Here is a 10,795-nt window from a genome sequence, read left to right as displayed (position 1 = left end):
GGAGACCGCGCCACAGACAGCCGCTGGGAGACAGCGCCCCCTGGTGGGCGGAGGTCTACGCGGCTCGGGGCTCCCGGTGCTGCGTCCCCGCTCCTCTTCCCCAGTGACCTTACCCCTCGCTCGTGCTCAGGATTTTCCGGGCTGCCTGTGTTGTTTCTCGGTTTCGATGGCCCTCCTTCCCGCCCTGCTGCCCACAGTCGTCCATTTATAACCTGTGACCCTGACCTTAACGTCAGATATCTGCTCCTGGTCACGCCACGGCGGTGCTGTCTGCCTGCTCCTCTGGGAGTGGAGCAATTAAGATTATTACACTGCTGCCATGCTCTGACCCATCTGCTGATAAGGCCTTGCAGATGTACTCAATCAGCACATTTTTCAGAGCCATTTACTGGTTAGTTGCCAAAGCCATAAATGATGGCGTAGAACAGCTGTGAGCAGTGGAATGTCAGTTGGGTCTGGCAGATGCCGTGCTGCTGCTGGAAGCTGTCACTTCCCCGTGCTTTGATGCTCTCAGCTCAGTGCAAGCTGCAGACCATGATTGGACGGCTGTGTCCATCTGCAGGTGACATCGGGTCATTGTCTGGGAATCTCCTTTACCAAAGTTTGGATGCTCAGTCTAAGACAAGAAACCACTTTTCCTCAGTGCCTTTCCCTTCAAAGCATTATCTAATGCCTGCTGTGTTAGGGCCAGCCCTTGATTTCATCTGCGCAAAGACCCCTCTGCAGGAAGGAGAGAAACCCTCCCGGGCAGAGGGCTCAGAGCAGCCCCTCGCTGGGAGACCCAGCGGTGCCTCCATCCTCCCTCCTGCAGCCTTAATCCTCCCTGCGCGTGGACTGCCTGCAAACTCCCCAGTGCTCCCCCCCTCCACCCCCAGGGCCCCTTCCTCGCTTCCCGAGCAGCCACAAAGCCTCGGGCACAAAAGGCTCTCCCGTCGCCCTCCCTATCCCCCCCCTTCCCCCAGCAGCCCGCCTTCGTCGGCTTGTGCGGGCCTGCAGGCGGCACCGACGGCCCCGCGGGGCCACGAACACACCCAGCAGGGTGTGAGCGGGCGGCACGGAGCGGAGCTGCGCACGGGCACCCGCCTGGGAGCTCAGCCCAGCGCTCACCTTGGCTGCTCGGTGCCCGCTGCCGGAGCCCCGACGGGAGCAGGTATTTCCCCGAGGGGGGCGGCCGCGTGGCCGGCGGGGTGGCAAAAAAAAGGGGTATTGCCCTGATGGAGGGTGGGGAGGGGAAGGGAGTGGCTGTGCTGCTCCTTTTGGCTGTGGGGATGGGGAGTGCGGGAGGGGTGTGAGGCTGAGAGTGGGGTCTGAGGTCCTCCTGCAGGGCTCTGTTCACCTGCCCGTGGGGACAGCAGGGTTGGGCTCAGGAAGGGTGGTACGTGGGTGAGTGGGTAGCATCCTGCATGTGGCCGCTCCTGTGCCAGCACCCCAGAGGTGCAGGGGTCCCCCGTGGGGCTGTGGGCATGTACACTGCTGTTCCAGCAACTGTAACAGTGTTATGTCATCAAGTCCTCTGTATTAGAGCTGGCAGTGCACTGTGGGGTTGCCTGCTGAGAGCTGGAGGAGGGCTTCTTGAAGTCCCGATGGTCCCCGCAGACACCCACATGTGAAGCTGTAGCCAAAGGTGTGCAGCATCTGCTGGCTGAGCAGTGTCTGCTGCCTGTCCAGCCCTCTTTTATCTTGGACCTGTGTCCTGTGCAAGGGTGTTGTGTGGTTACTTCTGGTGCTGCTTCCAGCTGGGGGGAGCAGGGTGACATTTTCCCTCTGAAAATGCTTTCTGCATCCTGCAGACCGTGCCAGCAGTGTGGGCATGTGGCCAGCCCTGTGCTGCTGCTGCCAGGCTTGAGTCCCTGGCCAGCCCTGTGCTGTCTGTGTACTGTAGGCTCAGCTGTGCAGGGCTGAAGTTCAGCTGGTGGCTGCAACCACTCCCACTGTACTTCATACCCTGTGTGGGAGCCAGCCTGTATGTGTCAGGGTTTCCCTGGCCAACGCTGGCACCGGTGCTCAGATGCTATCAGCAGCAGGAGGGGGATAGGAGCAAGTCCCGGGGATGCTGACTGAGCCCACTGCTCCACGGTGGAGGTGACCTTTGTCTGAGTCCATGGGCTTTGGCATCAAGGAGAGAAACTGCCTGGTCCCTGGTGTCCTGCCCTCATTGAACATCATGGTGATGGCTGTGTCACCTCCCAGTTTGTGTAGCACCAGTCAGTTTTCATGGTGTGGGAGCTGTCCCAGGAATGTCCTCCTAAACATGTAGGGGTCATACCTGGGACTTGTGCTGGGACATAGGCATGTACATTGCTGGGTTGGAATGGGATGTGGTTCTGCTGGACTGCTTCCCCCCAGGTTTGGAGAGGATGTGGCTTTGTGGTGAGGGCTGGGAACGTGCCACCACTTGGCTCCCACTCCTTGTTCTGGGGTCCTATGGGATTGCAGTGAAATGAGAGTCTTCCTCTGCAAAAGTGATGGTGCTGTTGGGGTGAGCTGCAGACTGTCTGTCCAGCTCACTGAAGAGGTTGGGTTGATAGAGGGGGAGCAGTTCTGCAGCAGGGCAAGCAATAGTGAAGATGGGATTTCAGGGTGTCCAATGCAACTAGCTCTTGCAGCGCATGTATGGTTGTGCAGCTGTGGGGTGCCAGCATTGCCAGAGCCTGGATCCTGCACTGTGTCCTTGCTCCTGAGCTGGACCTGCTCCCCACCATCTCCAGGCTTGCTGTGGCTCGTTGTGCGTAAGGTGCTGGAGCAGCCTGCTGAACTAGTTGGGCTGCATCGCTTGCTCTGCTCTGCTGCACTGGCACTGTGCCTCACCTGGGGACATGGCCAGCAGCCCCGCTATGTCCCAGGGCTCTGGGGCAGTGGCTGCTGCATGGTGCCAGGATGCTGCAGTGCTCTGTCCCTGTGGGACTGGGAGTTGGTGTGTGTGGGGAGATCTGTGACCACACACTGTATGCATCCCATGCAGGACACTGACCCGCTATGGCAGACCCTCCCAGCTGCTGCCGCCCATGTTCCACCTGCCTGTTGTGCCTCTACAGCTGCCAGTGGATCAATGCTAAGAAGGAGAAGAGGAGGGGTCTGAGAACCACCAAGGTGATACTGTGGGTGATGCTGAGCCAGGGCTGGTCCTGAACCCCAGGAGAGCTTGGGGTGCCCTGGGACCCTCTCTGTCCAGGGAGTGCTCTGGGAGCAGTGGGGTGGGGAGGCATGAAGGTGTCAGGGGTGAGAATGAGCCCTTTTTCTGCTAGGTATCAATAGGGACAGTGTAGCAGCGTGAGGCTGAGCCCATCCTCTGCCCCACTGGGCACGCGTTTGTGGCTGGGTTCACACGTGCCTGGAGCTGAGCACAGTGTGGGCATGTTCTGGGATGCAAGGTGCCCAACGAGGCACGTGGGAGGCACAGTGCCTGGGCAGGGTGCGTCCCCCCTGGGGGGATGCTGGCACGGGTGTCCCTGGTGATTTGTAACACAGCAGAGGGGTGAGGCTTTGGGATACTCTGAGGTCTCCAACTCTCATGGGAGTGGCTGTGCCATGGCTTGTCCTATCTTGCCTGGAATGTGAGAGTTGGTCCAGGCTGCTAGCTGTCCCGCTTGGCACATCCCTACACGTGTGGGATCAGGGATGGAGAGCCTGGAGCTGCTCCTGGGTGGGCAGGAGCAGTCTAGGGGGCTCCTGCAGCTGCCCAGCTGTTCCAGTCAGAGTTGTCCATCCTCAGCCCAGCAAACTGGGGATGGCACCTAGCTTCATGCCCTTTCCTGTGCCTCAGCCCCAGCCTGCTCCTGAGGCTGCTGTATGGGGACAGGGTGGCCATATCAGACACAAGGCTACTTTCCAGCCTGGCATCAGCAGCTGCTTAGCTTATAGTGGGAGATGCTGGTTCCTACAGCCAAAAGAGCTCTCCTGGGCAGCTCAGTACCTTGCTCCCTGCTGCAGGCTGAGCCTCAGGTCTCAGCACCTGTCTGTGGGCTGGGTGCCTGCAGATATGTGCATGCTTGTCTTTTCTCTGGCTTTCAGTGTGACTGCAGCTGGTTCTTCTTCCTCTTCTGTGTCTTCCTCTTCACACTGGTGTGGCTCTATGTTGCCATCATCATCCTCAATGATTTCCACAACTTTAATGAGTGAGTAGGATCCCACATGCAGCCTGACCTCCTCCACCCCCCCCCCCACAACCCCCATGCCACCCATCCTTCTGACCATTCCTTTTACTTGCAGATTCATCTTCAAGCAGCAGAAGCTGTGGCTGGACTGGTCCCTGGTCCTGCTAATAGCAACAGCTGTGCTCATCACTTACTCTGCTGTGCTGCTGGTGAGCTCTGCTGATCCCTTCTGGGTTGGCAGGGGTATGGATCAGTGCTGGGCATGAGCCAGCTAGAGCCTGAAGACTCTGTCTGCACTGGGGGAGGGGGGCAGGGCCCCTGTGGGAAGGCCCTTTGAGAAGTATGGAGTATGGACCAGCTCTGACATCTCCTTCTTCTTGCAGCTCCTTGCTTTGTGCTTGCAGCTATGTGGCCAGCCCTTGAAGCTGCATTGGCTACACAAGGTGAGGCTGTTGGTGCAGGAAGGTATTACATACCCTAGCTGTCTGCATGCTGGGCATGTAATCTGTGTGGTCCTCTCCTGCTGCTTTCTGGTACTTGCACTTGGGAAACTGAGGCCAGCCCACTGGGGCTGTGTGTGGGCAGCAGCTGTTTGTCCTTCAGCCCCATGTCTCTGGGATGGGATTATTCTCCCTGCTCAGTGTGGGGTACTGAGTTCAACTGTGAATCAAGATGGGGAAGGGTTTCTAAAGGGCTGTGGGAGGTTTCGGAGGGAGGGCCTGCTGGTCTAGAGGATGTTGATGTGTACGTCTCTAACTGCCCAATGCTGTTCACCACAGATCCTGCTGATCATAACTGCCCTCGTGGTGGCTGCAGCTTTCACAGGGCTGGGAATAAAGTGGGCAGAGGAGTGGAGAAGTGCACGTATCTCCCTGCAGGTGAGTTGGCTTTTCACCAGGGGCTCCCCCCACTGTCCTATTGTGGAGGTTTGTGGGGATGAGATGCAGGATGGTGTCTGGGCTTCCCAGCATGGCTGTGTGCCCCACGGGGGGGCTAAGCTCTGTCCCAGTTTGGTCTGTGCTATCCTACCTGGAGCAGCTGCTGTCAGGGTGGGGAGGACTGGAGGGGGACCTTGTCGTTTTCTCCCTGGCATTGTGGTTGTTCCAGTGATGCTGTAGTGTTAGATCCCCAATATTGGATTTTGAGGACAGGGGGTGGGTTTGCAATGTCTGATACCCTGCCTTTGCCTTCCCAGGCAACAGGTCCCTTCCTGCACATTGGAATTGTGGGAGGAATGACACTCCTTGCCTGGCCATTGGCCAGCGTCATTTACCGCACCCACAACACAGGTAAGCCCCCCAAGGGTCCCCACCTCTCCCTACAGCCAGGTGCTCTTTCTTGCACCCCACTGAGAGGCTCTGGTGGCAGAACAGTGCACAGCAAGCAGTGGTGCCAGTGGGAAGGACTGAGTTCTGGTAGTGATGCATCACCCCTGCTCATATTTGCTGCTTTTTATACCAAGAGTAGTGGCCCAGACTGCTTTGCAGCAGGAAAGGTGCAGAAGTCCTGGGTTGGGGTTGCAAGAGCATGTAGTGGATCACAAAGAAACCGGAGGTGTTCTTGAGGCCAGAGATGCAACACCTGACCTAGGGTAGCCATAAGTGAATGTCAAAAGCAGCAGCATCAACTTGTTCCCAACATCTGGCACCTTCTTTCCCCTGCACCTTCTGTCTCTTCCTCCAGGCCTCAAGGTGTTTCTGCTGCTTGTGTACTCTGCGGTGATGATTGCCCTGTACCTGGCTCCCCTGGGGATCACCTCACCCTGCATCATGGAGGAGAACCAGCTGCCCCCCAAGCCAGCCCTGGTCGGCCACCGTGGAGCCCCTATGGTGAGCAACAGCACTGCACAGCACTTGAGGTGGCACAGAGCTGTGGGGCACTGGCACCAAGCCATGGTTGGTGCATGGCCAAGAGAGCTGCACAGCACAGGGCTGGAGGATGTGGGTGAGGAGAGTGCTCTATGCCCCTTCCTGAGCTGATGCTCGCTCCCTTTCCAGCTGGCCCCTGAAAACACACTCATGTCTCTGCGCAAGGCTGTGGACTGCGATGTGCAAGTCTTTGAGACAGACGTCATGGTGAGGTAAAGGGGCAGAAGGGCTCAGAGGGGAGGAAGGGGCCTGTGTGCCCCGAAATGTCACCTGTCACATCGGTAGTTGGGGAGCAAGCCTGCAGGACTGGTGCAGTCTTCATTTGGAGTTGGGCCCTGTTCAAGGGCTCTGCCAATGCTGCCTCCCCAGCACAGTACTGGCTCAAGTTGGGTGTCCCAACAAGCTGGGGAAGGTGCTGGGTTTCTCCTCTTCACCCATGCTGCCTTCCAGACCATTAGGAGGGAGGCACCACTGGGGAGGGCACTACTTGAGGACAGCACCTGGACCCTCATCTCATGCAATCCCACCCCCCCGTGGGGAATGCTGTTGGAGGGAGCAAGGAACTGTGATGCCTAGCTTGGCTTCTTGGTGCTCTCTGCTTCCTGGGTGGTGACCCCTCTGCCAAGACTCAGAAGTAGGCTTGGGGTGGAGGTTACTCTTAGAAGGTGGCTGGGAAGGGGCTGAAATGCACTGGGGGCAAACAGCTTGTGACATGACCTCCCACTGTGCTCCTTTGCCAGTGCTGATGGGGTCCCGTTCCTCATGCATGATGAGAAGCTCACCAGGACCACCAATGTGCAGACCGTGTTTCCTGAGAGAGCCACCCTGAACAGTACTGCCTTCAACTGGACAGACCTCCAGCAGCTCAATGCTGGCAGCTGGTTTCTGGAGGTCAGGATGCAGGGATGGGTGCATTGAGAGGGAAGCGAGAGCCCTGCCCTGGGATCTACTTCCTCTGCAGTCACCTGAGCAGCATGCAGGAGCACTTTCATGCCTGCATGGACCCCTGGGGTGCAGTTACACCCTGTGCTGGCTGCACCTGGGGTTTGCTCTGAGTCACAGGGAGGTTGGTGTGTGGGGAGATATCTCATGCTCTGCTGGTGCTTGTGCTGAGCTGCACAGCCTGCCTGGGCTTGGAGGCAGCTGGGGCAATGCTCTTCAGGTGACTAATGACCTGCTGAATGCACACAGGTGCTGGGGCTGCTGGAACGGTGCTATTAGTGGGCAGCAGGGGAGAGGTGCCCTGCACCCAACATGGGTGGAGGACTGGAGCAGCACTGGTGGGAGGTGGAAGCTTGCAGGCTCTCCCCATGGTGGCTGACTCTCTTTCTCTCCTAGAGGAAACCGTTTCCCAGTGTGCAAAGCCTTTCACACAGCGACCGCATGCAGGCGACTCGGCAGAAGATCCCATCCCTGGGACAGGTGCTGAATGCAGCCAAGGAGAACAATATCTCCATCATGTTTGACCTTCGCCCAGAGAACCACAGCGATTACCAGAGCTTTGTCAATGCCACCCTGGATGTCATCCTCCACTCTGGCATCCCGCTGCAGCAGGTGAGCTGCCCACCAAATGCTGGACCCTTCTGTCACAGTGGGAGGTGCTCTGCCAACACTTCTGAGCATCTGTATCACCACACATACCCCATTGCCACCTGTGCTTCCTGCTGTGCCATGCTACTGTACAACAACTCCATGAGCAGCTGATGGCCAGTCCCTGGCATGGTAGCATAGTCCTGAAAGAGGTTCTCTATCTGGGAGAACTTGCCAAGAGTTAAAGGCTAGTGCATAAAGCTGCAATTCCAGCAAATAATCATTTCCCAGAACTGGCCACTCAGGTCTGTAAACAGTGACTCAGTCAAGGGAGTGGAGCACGGGTAGGAGTGCATGAAATCGATGCTCCCAGTGCCTCACCTCTCCCTGCAGTTCCTTGACTTGCTGCAGCCTACTCAGTTTCCTTTGCACTTCATTGGTCTCTGCAGAGTGAGACACATGCTACCCTGTAGGGCTGGAGAAGCACCCAAATTGCTTTCCCTGTGGGAACTCGCCGGCACAGTACTGCAGTGCTGGCCTGGGGTGCATTCTTGTTGCAGAGTTGTGGCCAAAAGTGTGTGCCCTGCTCAATCCTTCAAGGATCCAGAATGATGTCAATGTCCTGCAGTGGCTTTCTTAGGCTGGAGTTGCTTTCTCCTTTCAGTGGGGTTTGTGCTCACTTCTTGGCTGCAACGAGCTCTTAAGAGAATGCCCTGGCTGAGATCTTCCAGGAATATTGTCATAGAATCATTTGAATTGGAGGGAAACTTTTAAAGGTCATCTAATCCAACTCCCCTGCACTGAACAGGGACACTTACAGCTCAAACAGGTTGCTCAGAGCCTGGTCCAGCCTGACAGTCCATGTGCCCAGGAGTGGGGCAGTGTCTGCAGAGCCCTGGAGTGCTTCTTTCCTGTTCTCCTGCCTAGGTCCTGTGGCTGCCAGATGGGTTCAGGGAGCAGGTCCAACAGCAAGTCCCAGGCATTCAGCAGATTTACGGCCGGAAGAGACTCCAGGATGAGAAGGAGCCCCTGCTGCATGTCAACCTGCCCTATCAAGACATGAGCTCTGAGGAGATCAAGTGAGAGCATGGGAGGGGAGTGGGCTGTTGTGAGTCTGGGGTCTAGCAGAAGTGAGGCCCCCAACAGGGCTGAGAGCTGAGCAGAGGCTGCAGCCTGGTGTGCCTCAGGGCTGCTGTGGGAGGTTGGAGCTGGATGCAGCCCTCTGCCTGGCCAGCAAGCCTGCCCTGAGTCTGGCTCTCCAGACATTTGCTCTACGTGGCTGCAATTGCTGGATCACATCCCAGACATACAGGCTTCTCTGCCACGAGCTGAGCGTGCTGGCACCCTGCTGTCTGCGATGCTGACCACAGCTCTCCCTGCACAGGCAGTACCGCCAGGACAACATCTCAGTCAACCTGTATGTGGTGAACCAGCCCTGGCTCTTCTCCGTGCTGTGGTGCTCAGGGGTGAGCTCTGTCACCACCAATGCCTGCCAGGTGCTGAAGGAGATGAAACATCCCATCTGGTTGCTGGTAAGTGAAACTTCTGTCCTGGTGCAATTCGTTCTGGTGTGAGTGGTGGGTCTGGTCCTGCAGCTGCGTGCAGGGTGGGCTTTGCTCCATGCTGTGCTGGTGTGGCAGTGTGACCCTGCAGAACTTGCTGGTACAGGGGGCAGGACTGTGCCACCAGTGATGCTCACAGCTTGCCTTGCCACCTTGCAGCCCAGCAGCACGTACCTCATGATCTGGATTGTTGTAGACTGTGTCTCCTTCTTGATGATCCTCTGGGCCTTCCTCTTGATGAAGTAAGTTGGACCTCTGGGCTAGGTGTGGGGGAGGCTGCAGCATGCCCTGGGTGGTGATTCCCCCATGCATGTGCCATCTGCTGCCACTCACCCTGGGCTGATATCCTGTACATCCCTGTACGGGCAGTGGCAGCTCTTATCACCACTCTGCTGCTTAAAAACATGGCCTCAGCCTCTCCCAAAGCAGCTGCATTCACCTGCTTGCTGTGCACCCCAGGGCTGAGGTTGGGGAGCCTTGCCCTGCAGCAGCAGCACCACGTACCAGGAGCAGGCTGTTGTTTGCTATAGGGGGCCACAGTCTGCAGCTGGGAGCTTGTGGGAGGGAAGTGGGGGAGGGGGTGTCCAGAGTGATGTACTAACATCGATCCTGCTCCATCTCCTAGGAAATGCTCCCAGCGAAGGCGGACGGCGGGTGAGTGCACAGACGCCGGCTCCTCTGTCCCTGGAGGCTCCCTGCAGGCAGACAGCCTGCCCCAATGGAGTGCGATGGAGCCCAGCAGACTTTGAGATGGTTGAGGGAGGGAAGGGAATCCCAGCGCAGGGAGTTCCTGCCCTGCCCTTAGCAAACCGCCCTGTGGGATGGTGCTGGGGATGCCCACGCTCCCCAGCTCCACTCCAACCGGCTTTTTGGGCAGCTCTGCCTGTCGCTGTGGGATGGTGGCTGCTGTCAGTGACTGTTTGCTTTCTCTTCCTTCTCCCCAGAGTCTGAGACGGACGTGCTGCTCACAAAGATCAACAGCCTGATGCAAGACTGACCCCTCCAGCCTGCAGCAGCCACGGGGAGGGGCAGCTGGAGATGTGCACAGCTCAGGCAGGGAGTGCTCCTCTGGCTGGCTCCAAGGCTCCTTTCCTTTGCAGCCTCCTGAGCTTGCAGTTCACTGCAGCCTTCCTGGCTCCTGACGTGGTGCAGAACTCCTTTCATCCACGAAGACCTGGAGCTGGGTCCCTTGGTCCTGCTGGCAGAGAGGGAACAGAGCTGGGACAGGGGACTTCTGGTGCTGCCTCGTGCCCTGGGAGCTGAGCTTTTCTCCAGGACCAAGACCTCAGCCCTGGGGTGCTCACTTGGAGGCTGGTGGGGGTCTGAGTCACTTTGGTGCAGGGGTATGGCAGCCTGCTGTCAGCAGTAGCACTGGTGATGGGGAAGCCTTGTTTAAAGTGCTGCTGCCCCGTGGCAGGAGGTGAATAGGAAAGGGGGATGCAGGGTTGCACACAACGGAGGGGGAGCAGAGCCCTTTGCCCCCACGTGCTGGGTAAAGCAGCCTCGCCCCTGCTGCTGGCTTTGTGCTTGCTGGCCGGGGTGCCGGCACTCCCCGCAGCCGGTCCTGCGCTGCTGGGGACAGGGAGCGGGGGCTGTGGGTGGAGGGATCCTGGGCCACGGTGCTGCACAACGGCCGGGGCCGAGAGCAGTGTTACTCAGCATCGGGCACTTTGGACTTGGAGAGGGGAGTCTGTTTCACTTGCTCCTGCCTATTTATGTCAATAAATCAGCTGAAAGGTAC

General features: G+C 58.0%; 1 protein-coding gene across 3 annotated transcripts; it reads left to right on the top strand.

Annotated features, from left to right (window-relative positions):
• Positions 1 to 2,976: 2,976 nt before the first annotated feature.
• Positions 2,977 to 10,791, top strand: GDPD2 (glycerophosphodiester phosphodiesterase domain containing 2). Of its 3 annotated transcripts, XM_065729377.1 has the most exons (15): positions 2,977 to 3,090; positions 4,012 to 4,115; positions 4,210 to 4,303; positions 4,478 to 4,537; positions 4,874 to 4,972; positions 5,290 to 5,383; positions 5,778 to 5,923; positions 6,092 to 6,174; positions 6,703 to 6,853; positions 7,301 to 7,516; positions 8,420 to 8,571; positions 8,877 to 9,024; positions 9,214 to 9,296; positions 9,680 to 9,708; positions 9,999 to 10,791. In XM_065729377.1, exons 1-15 carry the CDS (start codon positions 2,977 to 2,979, stop codon positions 10,049 to 10,051), a joined length of 1,626 nt encoding a protein of 541 aa, XP_065585449.1. In that variant the 3' UTR covers positions 10,052 to 10,791. The 3 variants fall into 3 exon arrangements, with proteins under 3 accessions (XP_065585449.1, XP_065585448.1, XP_065585447.1); XM_065729376.1 differs by lacking the exon at positions 9,999 to 10,791 and having other exon boundaries at positions 9,680 to 9,989; XM_065729375.1 differs by lacking the exons at positions 2,977 to 3,090; positions 9,999 to 10,791 and having other exon boundaries at positions 3,868 to 4,115; positions 9,680 to 9,989.
• The last annotated feature ends 4 nt before the right edge of the window (positions 10,792 to 10,795 follow it).

This window comes from Cyrtonyx montezumae, unplaced genomic scaffold, assembly GCF_038088225.1.
Source record: "Cyrtonyx montezumae isolate F1298 unplaced genomic scaffold, pur_monq_1.0 scaffold_11, whole genome shotgun sequence".
Taxonomy (NCBI): Eukaryota; Metazoa; Chordata; class Aves; order Galliformes; family Odontophoridae; genus Cyrtonyx; species Cyrtonyx montezumae.
This window is presented reverse-complemented; position numbering and strand designations above follow the sequence as displayed.

Excerpts from the sequence above, each read along its gene's own strand:
- GDPD2 (XM_065729375.1), top strand. The coding sequence starts at position 3,868 with ATGCTGGTTCCTACAGCCAAAAGAGCTCTCCTGGGCAGCTCAGTACCT. Across the intron at positions 6,175-6,702 it reads GAGACAGACGTCATGGTGAG|TGCTGATGGGGTCCCGTTCC; the intron begins GTAAAGGGGCAG and ends CTCCTTTGCCAG. Across the intron at positions 8,572-8,876 it reads ATGAGCTCTGAGGAGATCAA|GCAGTACCGCCAGGACAACA; the intron begins GTGAGAGCATGG and ends CTCCCTGCACAG.